Genomic DNA, 19,191 nt, shown 5'->3' on the forward strand with positions numbered 1-19,191 from the left:
CTACTGATGTAGTTCCCTGAACAGCACAGTGCTAGTTGGCACTATATTAGAATATCAAATAATTAAATATAAACATCTCCATCTTGGAGAAGATTCCTGTATGCGCATAAAATGACAAAAGAACAATTAGAAAATAGACTTTTTATGTACAGAAAGGCATACAGAAGTTCAGATCGACAATATTTAAGTACTCAGGGAATATGAAGAGCCTAGGGCTAATTAGAGGCATGTTTCTGGGTGAAATAATATATTATTAATGAATCTTTCTATGCAAAACATTGTCTTTTAAAACCTCAAATGGGTGTTATTCCATAGACTAGTATGTATTGTTCAGTAAAGTACAAAAAACACTTTTGATTCTTTGCTTATCTAGGGGTTTACTATGTAACTTGGTTATTCTTGGATCTCATTTCCCTAAGGAAAAAAAATGAACAAACAAACGAAAAAAGCAAAGCCTTATTACTATGGCAACTATTCCTAATGTATTCTTTCTTTCTTTTAGGTAAAATTGTTAACATTTACCAATGTAAAATATTTTGGAGGATTCTTTTGGAAAATACAGACTTTCACATTTACATTTCATTGAGGAGGATTTTAGTGTTTATTATTTAATTTCTAGGATAACCCTATTGGCAACTGGGATGGAAGATTCGACGGAGTGCAGCTTTGCAGTTTTGCGTGTGTTGAAAGTACAATTCTGTTGCACATCAATGATATCATCCCAGGTATGTTTTCTTTGTTTTATACATTTATAAGGCAGACTTTCTTTTTTTACAATTTTTTAAACATTTTTATTTTTTTTTATTTCATTAAGTTTTGGGGAACAGGTGGTATTTGGTTACGTGAATAAGTTCTTTAGTGGTGATTTCTGAGATTTTGGTGCACCCATCACCCGAGAAGTGTACACTGTACATAATGTGTAGTCTTTTACCGCTTGCCACCCCCATTCTTTCCCCCTGAGTCCCCAAAGTCCAATGTATGATTCTTACAGCTTTGCATCCTCATAGCTTAGCTCCTACATGTAAGTGAGAACATACAGTATCTGGTTTTCCATTCCTGAGTTATTATACTTCACTTAGAATAATAGCCTCCAATTCCATCCAGGTTGCTGCGAATGCCATTATTTCATTCTTTTTTATGGCTGAGTAGTATTCCATGGGGTGTGTGTGTGTGTGTGTGTGTGTGTGTGTGTATGTACTCTCTCTATATATATATGTTTATATATATATATATATGTACAACATTTTCTTTATCAACTCGTTGATTGATGGGCATTTGGGCTGGTTCCATATTTTTGCAATCGCAAATTGTGCTGCTGTAAACGTGCATGTGCAAGTATCTTTTTCTTATAATGACTTTTTTTCCTCTGGGTAGATTCCTAGTAGTGGGATTGCTGGATCAAATGGTAGAGCCACTTTTATCTTTAAGGAATCTCCACACTGTTTTCCATAGTGGTTGTACTAGTTTATATTCCCACCAACAGTGTAAAAGTGTTCCCTTTTCACCACATCCATGCCAACATCTATTATTTTTTGATTTTTTGATTATGGCCATTCCCACAGGAGTGAGGTGGTATCATTGTGGTTTTGATTTGTATTTCCCTGACAATTGGTGATGCTGAGCATTTTCCCATATGCTTGTTGGCTATTTGTATATCTTCTTTTGATAATTGTCTAAAAGTGGGCTAATGTCCTTAGCCCATTTTTTGATGGGGTTGTTTGTTTTTTTCTTGCTGATTTGTTTGAGTTCTTTGTAGATTTTGTATATTAGTTCTTTGTATAGATTGTGAAGATTTTCTTCCACTCTACTGATTATTTCTTTTGCTGTGCAGAAGCCTTTTAGTTTAATTAAGTCTCGTCTATTTATCATTTTTGTTGCATTTGCTTTCAGGTTCTTGGTCATGAAGTCTTTGCCTAAGCCAGTGTCTAGAAGGAGTTTTCCAGTTATCCTCTAGAATCTTTATGGTTTCAGGTCTTAGATTTAAGTCTTTGTATAAGACAAACTTTCTAATATATATGTTGAGAATGTAAATGTAAGCTTCAAGGTGTATTTTTGGAACTTGACTTTTATATTGTGTAACTGTTATTAAATAGGATATCCTTTGTTACCTTCAAATGAAAATAATTAAGATTTTTGTTTCCAGAAGTATATGAGTATAAGGGTGGCATTAATATGTTTTCATTCACTTTTTCATCACCTGTCCATTCTTAGTGGGGGAAAAAACACTTCCTGGTAATTAGAAGGATCAGAAAATGTAATAAACTGCTACCTGAGTGAGAGCTTGGTTTAAACTAGCAGGCTTTACACAGAAATTGGTCATCTAATCTAACCTAATGTACTGTGGAGAATATTCTTGCTAGATGACCTGCGAGATCCCTTTTGGTTTTGAGAAGGCATGATTGATCAGGGATCAGGACTTTAGTAAGAAATAGATTGCTCAACTTTACATTTAGAAGAAAAATCAAGCAGTCTTTTATTTTGCCTCAAACAAGTAGCACCTAGCATCTGTTGTCAGGTAATTGACAATTTCTGTTGATAACAGCATCAACAGTTTCATTGCCCTGCTGTTAGTGGAGCTCTCTGTGATATAGGCTAGTGCAATAAAGCCAACAGTGGCAGTCAGAGATGGTGATTCTCACTGAGCATTATGCAACTCTGATTAAAATGTCAGAAGGCCTGCAGGCAGACTGTAGCCAGGAATGTACCAGGCCCTGAGTTAGATGACTTAATACTTTTTTACATTCCTAACAAACTTATAATGTAGGTCTTAATGATCCCCATCTTGCTGATAAAAAGCTGGGGCTCCGATGGACAAAAATTACCAAAATCAAAGTAAATGGTAGAGCCAGAATTTAAATCCAGACCTGTCTGATTAGAACTGTGCTCTTTTCAGTACCTCCCCACCCCAAATCCTATTTGTATATTTAGGATGTGAAGACCTGCATAGAAAACCATACTTCTCAGTCTTACATGTGTACTTGGGAATATTGTTTCCATGGAGATATATTTTGTCTCTAATTCTATAAAAGCTGAATTTTGCTATAGCAAGGATCACAATTGAATAAGCAAACTAATTTTTTTTTTCCAGGTCATTTCAAGTCCTTAGTTTCTTTTGTTGTAAAAATGAAGGGACTAATACTAGATGATTCTTAAGGTTCCTTTTAGCCTGCACTGTTTGCCCTTCCTGTTTTCCTGTTGCTGGGGCAAGTAATCAATGCTTGTTTTTCACGTTAGGGCATGGTTTCTGCTTTAGTTTTTAGCTTTACAGCAAGAGCACATTAATTTAGTTGGAGGTATAGGATTCAAACTATAGCGTTATTTCAATTTTACTTCATCAAATTGTGACATACTTTACTTGATTTTTTTAAAATCAATTTTTAATTTATTGCAAATGGAATTCCTAGCTATTTTTGTTTTTGGTTCCGGAAACAAATGGTGTATATTCAGGAAAAAGCATATATGTGCTTGATATTTTATTTGGCAAAATTTAATTTACTTTTTCATGATTGTTAATGGAGATAATACAATTTATTATTTTATGAATTAAAATACTTTTAACTATTATGATAAGTGCTTATCATTTAAAGAAGAGTTTAATAAAAGGCCTTTCCTTCATTCAGATATTATTAAGTGCTTACCTAGATGTTGGGGATATAGTAGGAAGAAAAACTGGTAAAAATTCTTCTTGTGTGGAGTTTTCATTCTAGTGAGTAGAGACAGTAAGTATATAATGTATATGATTAATTACATGATAATAAGATGGAGAATGATAAAGAAGGTGAGGGGGAAGGGAGCACTGGGTTGTAAGGCAGGATTTTTCAATTTCATATAGGGTAGTTCTGATGAACCTTCTAATAAGGTGACATATGAGCTCTTGACATGAAGGAAGTTTGGGAGTGACCATGTGGATTCCAAGGGAGAGCCCAAGGCCACAGCCAGCATGGCCAGTTTGAGCAATGTGAAGAGTTGGCTGTGGTAGTAGCAGATGGAGTGAGGGAGAAAGTGGTAGGAGCCGCAGTGGGAGCTGGAACAGGTAGCGCTAAGTGGGCTGTTGTGTGGATTCTTGGCTTTCACAGTGACAGAGGTGGGGAGCTATAGGTGGGTTTTGAACAAAGGACAACTCACCCTAATTTGCATTTTAAAATGATCTCTCTGGCTGCCTGTTGAGAGTAAACTAGACGGAGGACAGAGACAGGGAGACCAGGAAGGAGACTGTGGTAGTTATCCACGTGAGAGACGGTGGTGGCTGGGATTGGGGTGGTATGAAGAGGATGGTGAGAAGTGAAGGATTTTGGATATAATGTAAAGATCCCTAACAAGATTTGCAGATGGGTTGGGTGTGAGGTTTGAGTAAGAAAGAACAGAATCAAAGATGATTCCAAGGTTTGGACTCAGCAACTGGTAGGCTGGAGGGGCAATTTACCCAGGTGGGAAAGACAACAGGCAGAGGCGGGGAGTGAGAGTTGGAAGTCAGGATGTTGGTTTTGATCGTGTTAAAATTGAGATGGCTATTAAACGATTTCATTTGAATGTTTATGTTAATATTATAATAATTCATTTTTAATCCTTAAAAATGGGCAGTGTGCACCTGTAGTCCCAGCTACTCGGGAGACGGAGGCAGGAGAATGGTGTGAACCCAGGAGGCGGAGCTTGCAGTGAGCTGAGATCGCGGCACTGCACTCCAGCCTGGGCGACAGAGTGAGACAATGTCTCAAAAAAAAAAAAAAAAAGGAAAAAAACGGGCAATGTGCTGATCATTTTCATATTTAAGAAACTTTTGGCCAGGTGCAGTGGCTTACGCCTGTAATCCCAGCACTTTAGGAGGCCAAGGTGGGCAGATCACGTGACTTCAGGAGTTCGAGACCAGTTTGGCCAACATGGTGAAACCCCCGTCTCTACTCAAAATACAAAAATTAGCCAGGCATGGTGGCGTGCACCTGTAGTGCCAGCTACTCAGGAGGCTGACGCAGGAGAATCGCTTGAACCCGGGAGGTGGAGGTCGCAGTGTGCTGAGATCGTGCCATTGCACTCCAGCCTGGGTGACAGAGCGAGACTCCATCTCAAAAAAGAAACTTTGTATTGTGGAATGTATTTGCAAAAGTGTATGTAACAACATATATTAAGAATAATAATGAACACTCATGAAACTGACCATCTAGGTTAAGAAACAGGACATTAGAAATACCTTAAAAACCACCTGCAATATCTTGTCTTCATTATAACTGCAATCTCTCCCTCGGGTGACCACTATTCTGATTTTTGCTCATTAATTTTTTCCTTGCTTTTAATAACTTAATTGTAGCTCTATAACCAATATACTGTTTAGTTTAGCCTGCTTTTGAACTTAATGTAGTTAAAATCTTACTGATTTTTAAATTACTTGCATCATTTACTTAAAATGTATTTTGAGATTCTTTTGGGTATTAGTTTGTTCCCTCTCACTGCTTCATAGTATATTTCGTTATGTGACTATTCCACAGTTTGGTGCCCATTGTAATATTCATGGACACTTGGGTTTTAGGTTGTTTCCTCCTCCTTTTCAACACTTGGTACTGATTAAAATTTTTGTCAGTCTGACAGCTGAGAAATGGTATCTCAAGGTGGTTTAAAAGTTTGTAGTTCCCAGATTACAAGTAGGATCGAACAGCCTTTTATATGTTTATACAACATTTGTGTCTTCTATTAAACACGTAGTTTTTGCCTGTTTTTCTGTTGAGGTGCTCATTTATTGATTCATGAGTTCTCTATTTTGAGAATTTTAATAAAACATCTTTTAACATTTTGTTATGACATTTTAAACAGAAAAACTGAAAATTGTATATTGCATAAGCATCCTTATGCATATCATCTAGATCCTACAATCAACATCTTACTTGCTTTATATGTATCTGTCCGCCTCTCTATTCACGTACTAATCCATCACGTTTTCTTGTGCATTTCCCATTAAGCTGCAGACACCAGTTCACTTCCTCCTAAATACTTCAGTGTGCATCTAATTAACTAGAGATAAGTATTTAGGGTTTTCTTTTTCATTTCAGATAGAAGTCATACATATAATGACCATATGGATTTATTTGGGTTTTAACTAATACATATATACCCTTGAATTAGAAACCTCTATCAAATTGTTAAAACAATTTAAATAAGAAATCATTCATATATCTCAAATCAAAATTTAAAAGTACAGTAAAATATCTCATTTCCATTTTTATCCCCTCTGCCTCAGTTGTCTGCTTACTCCATCCTTTGTTTCTCACTAGTCACAGTTTTTATGAATTTCTTATGTATCTTTCCAGTGTTTCTTTATACAATATAAATATTCTTATTTCCCCTTCCCTTTTAATTCAAGGAGTGTACTAGATGTGCTCTTCTGCCGTTTGCTTTATTCTCTTAATTTTATATGTTAGAACTCTTTGTATACATGCAAACAGAGGTTCTTGTTTTTTATAGTGTATAATTTTCCATTGTATGGAAAAAAAATTCCATAATGTATTTAACCAGTTTCCTATCAATGGATATTTGGGTTGTTTCTGACTTTTTGATATTCCACACAATGTTACTGTAACCTGTACGTATCTGTTTCCCACACGTGCTAGCATATCTGGAGGATATATTCCCAGAAGTGGAGTTGTTTGATGAAAGGGTGTATGCATTGGTATTTTTCTAGATATTGTTAATTGCCTTCAGTCGTGGATATAACAATTTATGTTCCTGCCAGTAGCATACAAGGGTAACTTACAGCTTTCCCATGAGAGTGTGTTATTAACTTTTTTTCCAATCTGATCGATAAAAAATATATTTCAGTGTATATAATATATTTGCAAATAGAAATTTGTATTTCTCTGATGAGTGATGTTGAACATTTTTGCATATGATTAAGGGTAATTTTTCTTTCTGTGAACTGTTTGCATCTGTTGCCTATTTTTAAATTGGGTTAGGTTATTGGTCTTTTTTCTCACTGATTTCTTCATGTGTTAGGGTGGCAACCTCTTTTGTGATGCAAGGTGCAAATGTTGCCCACTCCTCCACCCTCATTTGTCTTTTTGTAAAATTGCTTATTTATCTGGTCACCCTCATTCGTTTTTATTGTGGTAAAATATACATAACAAGATGTACCATTTTAACAATTTTTAAGTGTATAATTCAGTGGCATTACGTATGTTTACAATTGTGCAGCCATCACTACTATTTCCAGAATCCTTTTTCACTATCCCAAATAGAAACTCTATACTTATCAAGAGATACCTGCTGGTTCCTCTCTCCCTCCAGCCTCTGGTCATCTCTGTTCTCTGCTCTCTGTCCTTATGACTTTGCCTACTCTGGGTATCTCATATTAGTGGTGTCATACATTTGTCCTTTGTATCTGGTACATTTCACTTAGTGTGATGTCTTTTCACTTTGGTGCTTTTTGCCATGCAGGATTTATAAAATTTTTATGCTGTTGTATTCTTTTTGTTTTAATGGATTCTAGATTTTGAGTTACTCTAAGGTTATAAGGGAATTTCCCTGTGTTTTCTTCTAGTACTCTGTGGTTTTAGTACATATCTCTATCTATCTATCTATCTATCTATCTATCTATCTATCTATCTATCTATCTGTATTTTTTACCCATTTCTGTTTTATGTGGTATATGATGTGAAATACAAATCCAGTTTAGTTTTTATGTTTGCCCACAGGTAGAAGATACTCTGTTGTCTTAGTATCATTTATTAAAAAGTCCATCTTTACTGGTTTGAAAGGCCACTTTCATCATACTAAATTTCTGTGTGCAGTATATTTCTGGACTTTCTGTTGTATCTCCCCACGTTTCAATACCACATTGTTCTTAATGATATTTTAAAAATTGTATATATTCGTGGGGTACAGGTGTAATTGTGCTACACTGCTATATTGCACTGTGGTGAGGTCAGGGCCTTCAGCACATCCATCACTGGAGCAGTGCACGTTGTACCCGCCAGGCAACTTCCCATCATCCACACCCCGCCACCTGCCAAGTCCCCTTTGTTCATCTTCCCACACTCTGCTTCCACGTGTGATTCTTTATAACGTGTTTTAATATTATTAACACTAGTCTCCTCTCACTGTTCTTTTGAATTTTCCTGTTCTATATACTGTTTTCAAAATAGTTGTCTTCTTGGTAGTTTTGCATTTTCACATTTAAGTGTGTTATTCACTTGGATTTGGTTTTATACAGGATATGAAATATGGGTACAGATACCCAGTTTGACCTTCCATGCTTGCTGTGTATAAGCCAAATTTCCAGATGTATACGTGTGGATCGTTCTGAGCCCTGTTATTTCCCTACACTAAGTCTATCCATAACTTTAGAAGTCTTGGTAGCTGTGAGAGTACTTTTCCATTGTTCGTTTTCTTAATGAGTGTCTTGGCTATTATTAGCTTTGGGCTTCATTGTAAGTTTAACTATCAACTTCTCAAATACTATAAGAGAGTTCTGTTAGGATTTTGGAATTGAAATTAATCTGTAGAACAATTGGAGGAGAATTGACGTTTCTATGATGTTGAAACTTCTAATACATGAACATTGTATATTCTTTCATTTATTTAATTTCCTTTTAGTAAAATTTTATAATTTTCTCCATCAAGAGCTTACATGCATTTTGATGCATTATAAAGCATATTTTCTAACAGTGTCATGCTGATGTAGAAATACAATTGATTCTTTTTTTAAGAAAACAGCTTTACTGAGATCTAGTTTATAATTCACTCAGTGTTCAGTGCATTTTAATGCATTTACAGACATGTGCAATTGTCAAGATAATTTTAGAACATTTTCATCACCTCAAAAAGAAATGCTGTACCCCTTAGTGATCACCCCCCAAAACCCTTCATCCTTGTTAGTCCTAAGCAACTACCAGTCTACTTCTGTCTCTGTATGTTTGCCTTTTCTGGACATTTCATTTAAATGGAATCACATTATATGTGGTCTTTTGTGATTGACTTTTTTCACTTAGCATAATGTTTTCAAGGTTCCTCCATGTTGTAGCTTGTGTCAGAATTTCCTTCCTTCTTAAGGCAGAATGATAACCCATTCTACGGATACCTCACAAGTTGTTTATTCACCAGTAGATAGATATTTAGTTTTTTCTTTTTTTCACCTTTTGGCTAAAACGAATAATGCTGCCACAAACATGCATGTACAAGTTGTTGTGTGGACATATGCTTTTGTTTCTCTTGGGTTTATATCTAGGAGTGGAATTGTTGGGTCATATCATAACTCTATGTTTAATCATTTGTGGAACTGCCAGACTATTTCCCAAAGCAGCCATACCATTTTACATTCCTACTAGCAGTGTATAAGGGGTTTGATTTCTTCATGTCCTTGTCAATACTTGTTATTATCTGACTTTTTGATTCCCATCCTAGTGGGAATGAAGTCAATTTCAATTGACTTTCGTGTACTGATTTTTCTTACCAACAGTCTTACTAAAATATCTTACTCACAATCTATGGAGTACTTGTAAAATACTCAGTCATTATAGTTTGCACATAATAACAGTTTTGCCTCTTCTTCTGAATTCTTATCTTTTATTTTTAAAAATGGTTTCTTACTGTCCTAGCTAGGACCTCTGAATACAATATTGAATAGAAGTAGTGATGGAAGGCATCTTGGCATCTTCGCCTTTTTTTCTGATCTTAAAGAAAATGCTTGCGACGTTTCATTATTAAATGTGATGTTTGCTATAGAGTTTTGTTGTTGTATCTGTCATTTGTCAGGTTAGAGAAGTTACCTACGGTTCCTAGTTTTCTAATAGTTTTATCATGAATTGATGTTGAATATTATCAAACCCTTTTTCTCTATTGAGATAATCCTATTTTCTTTTAATCTGCTAATTTTCTTATATTGAATCAACCTTACGTCCTGATGTAAACCCAACCTCCTCATGATTCATACTTTGCTTGGTCCAGTTTGCTAGTATTTGCATGCTGTTTTTAAAATCTCTGTTTATAAGAGATATTGGCCTATACTTTTTCCCTTTTAGCTGTCCTTGTCTGGTTTTGGAATCAAAGTCATGCTTGTCTCATAAGGTACCTGGGAAAGGTTTCTTTTATTTTGTTCTTTGAAAGAGTTTATGTAAGATTAGAATTACCTATTCCTTGACTATTTGGCAAGCTTCTTTTTGTAGAAATGTTTAGCTACTGATGAAATATCCTTTAACATTTCTATTTGTTTTTGATTGTCTTTTGTAAGTTTTGTTTTTTATGAATGTATCCATTTAATTTGTTTTCAAAGCTTTGGGTGTCATGTTCTTTATAAAAGCCTCTAATTTTCTGTTCAGCCTCAGCAGCACCTGCACTTGTGTTCCTATTTTCATCCAAAATGTTAATCATTTGTGCTTTCTCACATTCTTCACCAATCTTACCATGGTTTCTGACTTGCATTTTTCCAAAGGACCAACTTTTGGCTTTTTAAATTCTTTCTAGATATTCTTGTTATTGTTTAAAATATGCTATTATTTTTTACTGTGTAACTAGTGCATTTTTTAGGTCTAAGCCTGTAGTTCTCAGCCTGGGATGCTTTTGTCTCCTGGGGACATTTGGCAGTGTCTGGAGATCTTTGATTGCCACATCTGAAGTGAGAGTACTACTGGCCTCTAATGGGTGGAGGCCAGAGATGTTGCTAAACTTCCTACAGTGCACAGGGCAGCCCTGCACAACTCAGAATTATCTGGTTCAGAACCTCAGTAGAACTAAGCTTGAGACACTCTGTCCTAAGCAAATTCTAGGAGTTATGCTTATTTTATAATGTTAACTTGCTGGATAGCTATGGGGGAATCACTTGTGAAATAATTTTTCTTTGATTATTTTTGTATTCTTGCAGGGGTAACCAATTCCGTGCCAATATTGTTTTTCCCAAAGTAACATGGCTAAATGTAATTTCACTTGTCTTATGAAATCAAATACAGGCATACCTAATTTTATAGTGCTTTTCTTTATTGTGCTTCACAGATATGTGTTTTTTATTAATTGAAGGTTTGTGGCAATCCTGCTTTGGGCAAGTCTATCAGTGCCATTTTTCCAATAGCATGTGCACACTTTGTGTCTCTGTGTCACATTTTGGTAATACCTGCAATATTTCAAACTTTTTCATTATTATTATATCTGTTATGGTGATCTGTAATCAATGATCTTCGATATGACAATTGAAATTGTTTTAGGGCACCACAAACCACACCCACATAAGATGGCAGACTCCGCTGATAAATGTTGTGTATGTTCTGACTGCTCCACTGACCAGTGGGGCCTCTGTCTCTCTCGCTCCTGGGCCTCCCTATTTCCTGATACACAAAAATATTAAAATTAGGCCAAGTCATAATCCTATGATGGCCTCTAAGTATTTCAGTGAAGAGAGAGTTGCATATCTCTCACTTTAAATCAAAAGCTAGAAATGATTAAGCTTAGTGAGGAAGGTGTGTTGAAAGCTGAGAGAGACTGAAAACTAGGCCTCTTGTGCCAAAGTTAGCTAAGTTGTGAATGCAAAGGAAAATTTCCTGAAGGAAATTAAAAGTGCTACTTTAGTGAACATATGAATGATAAAAAAGCAAAACAGCCTTATTGCTGATATGGAGAAAGGTTTTGTTACCTGGATAGAAGATCAAACCAGCACATTCCCTTAAGCCAAAGCCAAAGCCTAATCCAGACCAAGACCCTGACTCTCTTCAATTCTGTAAAGGCTGAGAGAGGTAAGAAGGCTGTAGAAGAAAAGTTGGAAGCTTGCGCAGGTTGGTTCATAAACTTTAAGGAAAGATGTCATCACCATAACATAAAAGTACAAGGTGAAGCAGCAAGTGCTGATATAGAAACTGCTGCAAGTTATCAGAAGATCTAGCTAAGTTAATTGATGAAAGTGGCTACATTAAACAAAAGATTTTCAGTGTAGGCAAAACAGCCTTCTATTGGAAGAAGACACCATCTAAGACTTTCATAGCTGAGAGGAGTAGTCAATGCCTGGCTTCGAAGCTTCAAAGGATAGGCTGACTCTTTTGTTAGGGGTTAATGCAGTTGGTGACTTTAAGTTGAAGCCAGGATTCTGAAAATCCCAAAGCCCTTAAGAATTATGCTAAATGTACTCTGCCTGTGCTCTATAAATGGAACAACAAAGCCTGGATGACAACACGTCTGTTTACAGCATGCTTAACGAATATTTTAAGTCTACTGTTGAGATCTACTGCTCAGAAAAAGGATTCCTTTCAAAATATTACTGTTCATTGATGGTGCACCTGGTCACTCAAGAGCTTTGATGGAGATGCACAAGGAGATTAATGTTATTTTCATGCCTGCTAGCACAATATCCGTTCTGCAGCATATGGATCAAGGAGTAATTTCTATTTGCAAGTTTTATTTAAGGAATACATTTTGTAAGGCTGCCATAGATCATGATTCCTCTGATAGACTGGGCAAAGTCAATTGAAAACTATCTGAGAAGGATTCACCATTCTAGATGCCATTAGGAACATCCATGATTCATGGGAGGACGTCAAAATACCAACATTAACAGGAGTTTGGGAGAAGTTGATTCTAACCCTCATGGATGACTTTGAGGGGTTGAAGACTTCACTGGAAAAAGTAACTGTAGATGTGGTGGAAATAGCAAAAGAACTAGAACTAGAGGTGGAGCCTGAAAATGTACTTGACTGAATTGCCGCAGTCTCATGATAAAACTTGAGCAGATGAGGAAAGGAAAAGTGATTCATTGAGACGACATCAACTCCTGGTGAGGATACTGTGAGTGTTGCTGAGATGACAACAAAGGATTTAGAATATTCCGTAAACTTAGTAAAGAAGCAGCAGGGCTTGGGAGAGGATTGACTCCAGTTTTGAAAGAACTTCTATTGTGAGTAAAATGCTATCAAACAGTATCACATGCTACAGAGAAATCTTTTATGAAAGAAAGAGCCAACTTCATTGTTGTCTTGTTTTAGGAAATTGCCACAGTCATTCCAGCCTTCAGCAACCATCACCGTGATCAGTCAGCAGCCATCCACACTGAGGCAAGAGCCTCCACCAGCAAAAAGACTATGACTCCTTGAAGGCTCAGATAATCATTAACATTTTTTAGCAATGAAATATTTTAAAAATTAAGGTATATACATTATTTTTAATAACACGATGGTATTGCACACGTAATGGACTACAGTATAGTGTAAACATAACTTTCATATGCACTGGGAAACCAAAACATTTGTGTGACTTGCTTTATTGTAATATTTGCTTTATTGTGGTGGTCTGGAACAGAACCTGCAATATCTCCGGGGTATGCCTGTGTGGGTTTGTGGGTTTCAATTTTTCTTTTTTTAATAAAATTCCAAGGGGTACTTTTGAAAGCTCAAAAAAAAAAAAAAAAAAAAAAAAAAGCATTTCGATTGGCAGTAACCGTTCTCTTTACTTACCTTAATTGCATTTCTTTGAATTTTACCTTTTACAACTGAATGTAATTCATTATATTGAATGGGTTAGGAGACTAGGGAAATCATTAGTTTAGTATTATAATTTAAGATTGAGATACCTGAACTATGAAGTTGACTTATGTATAATTGATTGTTTTTCTCACTTGGCTGTAAAATAAATACTTGAAGTGCTTTCTCCCACACACACACTCTAGAGCTGTATTTCCTTCTGTATATTTTTTCCACATCTCAATTTGGTTTGAAATGTAAATTATCTTGGGTTCTACAGTAGCACTAAAAAAGAAAAGCAAAGAAAAAAACCACCCTTTCTGTTTTTCCTGGAATATAACCTGACAAAGAATTCTTCATTACTAGTATTTATCTTAAAAACATTTACAGTTTTGTTTTATTAAAATATTGGTGGAGGATTAAAATAATAAAAATTACTTACATGAATATCTTGGGCGTCACTTGTCAGGCACACTTTGATCTTCTAAATCAGTAGTTATCATTGTCATTATTGCTGGCTCAGAGCAGTGAAGAGAAAGGAAAAGAATGGTATTTTTTTTTCTTTTAAAGCTTGATTTTCATAAACCGTCAATAGGAGATAATTAAGAATGATACCAGCTTTTATAACATAATACATAAATTACACTTATTTGTCAACAAAATAAAGCTTGCAAATAGACTTTAAAAACTAAAGTTGTTTAAATGAAAATTAATTTAGTTTATTTAAATGAGTCTTCGTCTGCCTTTCATGTCATCATTAGGACTCTTTTCTTGAGGGGAAAAAAACAGTGAAAGTGTCTCGTTTAGTTCCTTAGTTTCTTTTTCTTGCCCAATTGCCTTCATTTGTAAGACAAAACTAATATTTCCAGCCTTTAAAAAAGAAAAAAGATTCTTTTTGGAGCAGTTGAATAGCTGGGAAACTTGGGAAAGAATTCTTTCTAGTCAATTGCTTGTAATAGTTGGCTTCTGAAGGATACCTTTGATTAAAAGATGCAGGAATCTTAAACCTGTTATAAAATTGTTTCTCTCTTATATTTCTGTTCTAAATGATTAAAAACACTGCTAACATATCTAATTTGTTCTAAATGGTTAAAAACACTGCTAACATATCTAATTTGACATTATGTTCAGGTTCTTGAAGTTGTTATGATGAAGCATATCAATTAGCACCACCCCAAAATTATACATTTCTGCTTTTCTAGTTCAACCTGTGTCTCTTGTTCTAGTTGTGGGGATTGGGAGTATAATGCAATTTTTTTTGACGATCTCTACAATCAAGATCATGAACATATCCATCACCCCAAAGGATGTCCCTTGGGACCCCTCCCTCTGCCTCTTGCTGTCCTCCTACCCTCTACATTCAGACAACCACTGGTCTTCTTTACGTCGGTATACGCTTGTTCACATTTTAAAGGATTTTACAGAAATGGAATATATCAGGATGTATTCTTTTTTGTCTGGCTTAGTTTCACTTGACATAATTATTTTTTATCCATCATGTTGTCCTTTTTATTGCTGATATGGTTATACTAGTTTCTATATCCATTCACTTGTTGATGGACACTTGAGTTGCTTTCAGTTTTTGGCTATTATGAATAATGCTGCTATGAAAATTTGTGTACAAATCTTCGTATGGACGTATGCCTTCATTTCACTTGGGTACCTATCTAGATGTGGAATGGCCGGTAATATCATAGGTGATTGTTAACTTAAATAAAACCTCCAATCCTTCCAAGCTGTGTTTCCAAAGTGGTTGCATTATTTTACATTCCCAGAAGGAGTATATGAGAGAGATGATTCTTCCATATCTTTGCCAACACTTGGTGTGATCAGTTTTTAAAATTTTATTAACATCTAATTGTGGTTTTACTCTGTGCTTCATTGGTGGCCAGTGATATCAAACAGCTTTCCATGTGTGTATTTGTCATCTATGTATCTTCTTTGGTTTAGTATCTGTGAAAGTCTTTGGCCAATTTTTAATTATTTCTTTATGATTGGATTTTGAGAGTTATTTATACATTCTGAATACAAGCCCTTTTTCAGCTGTATGATTTACAGCATTTCAGATTATTATAGATTCACATGCAGAGAGAGAGAGATCCTGTGTGCCCTTTAGCCCATTTTCCCCAGTGGTAACATCTTGTAAAACAAGACGTGTGCTACCAGAATGTTGACCCTGATACGATCAAAAGACAGAACATTCCCATCCCACAAAGGTCTCTTATGTTGCCCTTTTATTGCCGCATGAATTCCCTCTTACTCCTGCCCCATCTTTAACCTCTGACAACCACTCATCTGCTCCCCATTTCTATAATTCAGTCATTTCAAGAATGTTATATAAATGGAGTTGTACAGTATGTAACTTTTTGAGACTGGCACTTTTTTCACTGAGCATAATTCTCTGGAGATTTATCTATATTATTTTATATATCCATGGATTGTTCCTGTTTATTCCTGAGTAATATTCCATATTATGGATGTATCAGTTTGTTTAACTGTTTACCCATTGAAGTACATCTGATTTGTTTCCAGTTTTTGACTATTATGAATAATGCTTTTATGAATATTTGTATGCAGTTTCTTGAGTGCACATAAATCTTCATTTCTTGGACATAATTGTCCGAGTGCATACTCGCTGATATTTGCAAATTTAGTTTCGTAAGAAACCGCTAAACTGTTTTCCAGAGTGACTGTACTCTTTTACATTACCACTGGCAATATATGGGTAATCTGGTTTCTCTGTATCCTTTCCAGTATTTGGTGTTGTCACTATTTTAAATTTCATCCATTCAGAGAGATTTGTAGTTGTATCTCATCGTGATTTTGATTTGAGTTTACCTGATGGCTGCTGATGTTGAACATCGTTCCGTGTGCTCACTGTCATCTGTATATATTCTTTTTCTTTTTTGCGGGGGATGGAGTCTTGCTCTGTCACCCAGGCTGGAGTGCAGTGGTGCGATCTCGGCTCACTGTAACCTCTGCCTCCTGGGTTCAAGTGATTCTCCTGCCTCAGCCTCCCAAGTAGCTGGGATTACAGGTGTGCACCACCACACCTGGCTAATTTTTGTGTTTTTAGTAGAGAGAGGGTTTCACCATGTTGGCCAGGCTGGTCTCAAACTCCTGACCTCAAGTGATCCACCCGCCTCGGCTTCCCAAAGTGCTGGGATTACAGGCATGAGCCACCATGCCCAGCCTTCATATATATTCTTGAGTGAAAGGTGTCCTCATCTCTTTTGCCCAGGTTTTCATTGGATCCTGTGCTTTTTTACTGTTGAGTTTTGAGAAGTCTTTATGTATCCTCGATACGAATTCTTTGATACATTTTATCTCCCAATGTGTAGTTGTCTTTTCATCCTCTTAATAGGGTCTTTCACGGAGAACAAGATTTTTATTTTTAAGAAGTCAAGTTTATAAAGTTTTCCTTGTATGGATCAAGCTTTTATGTCAAGTTCAACAACTTTTGTTTAGCTCTACATATGAAAGATTTTCTCCTAAGCTTTTGAAAATTGAAATGTAGTATGTTGTGCAACCCTTACCACTATCCAGTTCTAGAACATTTTCATGGGAACCCAGTACCCATTAAGCAGTTACTTCCCATTGTCTCTTACCCTGAGACCCTGACAACCACTGATCTGCTTTCTGTCTCTACAGACTTGCCTATTCTGGACATTTCACATAAATAGAATAAAAAATGTGTGGCTTTTGTGTCTGGCCTCTTCAATTAAGCATAATCTTTTCAGGGTTCATCCATGTGATAGCAAAATCAGTACTCTAACCTTCTTTATGGTTGAATAATATTCCAATAAATGGATCTGCCATATTTTGTTTATCCATTTTTCAGTCAATGGACATCAGTTTCTAGTTTTTGACTATTAAAAATGCTGTGTGAACATTCATATACAAGTTATTCTGTGGACACCTGTTTTCAGTTCTATTGGGTACTGCCTAGGAGTGGAATTGCTGGGTCATATGGTGACCTTGTGTCTAGTCATTTGTGGAACTGCCAGATGGTTTTCCGAAGGAGCTGCACCATTTACTTTTCCAGCCACAGTGTATGAGGGTTCTAATTTCTTTGCATCCTTGTTCTCTGTTTTCCAAAAACTTTCATAGATTTACTTTTTACATTTAAGTCTATAATCTATTTTGAGTTAGTTTTGTATAAGGTGTGAGATGTAAGTAGAATTTCATTTTTTTTTTTTTTTGAGACGGAGTCTTGCTCTGTTCCCAGGCTGGAGTGCAGTGGCCAGATCTCAGCTCACTGCAAGCTCCGCCTCTTGGGTTCAGGCCATTCTCCTGCCTCAGCCTCCAGATTAGCTGGGACTACAGGCGCCCGCCGCCTCACCCGGCTAGTTTTTTGTATTTTTTAGTAGAGACGGGGTTTCACCGTTTTAGCCAGGATGGTCTCGATCTCCTGACCTCGTGATCCGCCCGTCTCGGCCTCCCAAAGTGCTGGGATTACAGGCTTGAGCCACCGAAAAAATCTGTGGATATCTAATTGCTCCATCGCTATTTGTTGAAAAGATTCTTTCTTCCATTGAATTATTTATCTGCTTTTGTCAAAATTCAGTTGGGTATATTTATGTGGGTCTCTTTCATGGTTCTCCATTTGGTTCCATTGATCTGTGTGTCTGTCCTACTGCCCATAATACCACAGTCTCGATCACTGTGGCTAACTAGTAAGTCTTGCAATCTATTAAACTAATTCCTCCTACTTTATTCTTCTTTTCCAAAATTGTTTTAGTTGTTCTAGATCTTTTGCCTTTCTGTATGCATTTTAGAATAATCTTGTGTACATCTATATAAAATCTTCTTGAGATTTTGATAGGAATTGCATTAAACCTGTATATGACTTTGGGGAGAATTGATATCCTTTGGCTAGAGAGAGCAGAACTTTTGTTGGGGCCTTCTTTAGTCTGTGCCTATTGATGTTTCCACGGTGCTGAGTTTTTTAGCTCTAAGTATGAGATAAGAATGTAGTCAAGAAGAAAACCCAGAGGGAAATCTCCATGATGTTATTTCTTAGGTCTTGAGGTTCCTAGCTGGTCTACCTTCCCATCTCTACCTTTCAAAGTCTTCTTATATTTGTTTTATATATTATGTCTAGAGATTTTAGTTGTACTTAGCAAGAGAAATAGGACGTACATCTACTTTATCTTTCCAGAAGTGGAAGTTGCCACCTTCCTTTTTAACTTAACAATAGATATTAGAGATTATTTAATATTAGTATATAAGTTGTATACTTAGTCTTTTGTTTGAATCATTGCATTATATTTCATTTTATGCATGTATCATAGTTTTTGAACCAGTCTCCTACTGATGAGCATTTAGGTTGTTTTCAGTCTTTTGCTGTTATAAGCAGTGCTTCAGTGAATAACTTCGTATCTATGTATCAGTTAGCATGTGTGCCAGTGTAAAATGATAACTTCCTAGGAGTAGAATTGCTACGTCAAAGGCTATGTGCATTTTACATTTTGATAGACAGTAATACATGGCTTTTGTAGAGATGGCTTGTCAGTCAGAGTCACCATGAATATTGCCTGTATAGGGAGAACTCCTGGTCCTATGAGACAGTTAGAGCTGGAGCCCTGAAGAAGGATAATTTGAAGCACCAGGTCTACAGCATGCAACTTTTGGTGTTATCTGTATGTCATCTTCCAACATTTCTTGAACAATTTTTCATATACTATTATGGAAAATATTTATTCTGATCAGGAACCCAACCTTTTAGAGATTTCTGAATAGTTGCTATTAGGATATTTGTGGTGTCGGGTTTAAT

The 19,191-nt window shown here is 36.1% G+C and overlaps 1 protein-coding gene across 8 annotated transcripts in view; it reads left to right on the forward strand.

The window, feature by feature from the left end:
- The window catches only part of CYLD (CYLD lysine 63 deubiquitinase), a 54,789-nt gene that overhangs the window by 11,756 nt on the left and 23,842 nt on the right, over positions 1-19,191 (forward strand). For all 8 annotated transcript variants that reach the window (XM_077985638.1, XM_015126113.3, XM_077985640.1 and 5 more), the window contains exon 5: positions 620-725. In XM_077985638.1, coding sequence (XP_077841764.1) covers positions 620-725 — 106 coding nt within the window. The remainder of the gene's footprint in view (positions 1-619; positions 726-19,191) is intronic.

The sequence above is a fragment of the Macaca mulatta genome, chromosome 20 (genome assembly GCF_049350105.2).
Source record: "Macaca mulatta isolate MMU2019108-1 chromosome 20, T2T-MMU8v2.0, whole genome shotgun sequence".
NCBI classification, from domain to species: domain Eukaryota; kingdom Metazoa; phylum Chordata; class Mammalia; order Primates; family Cercopithecidae; genus Macaca; species Macaca mulatta.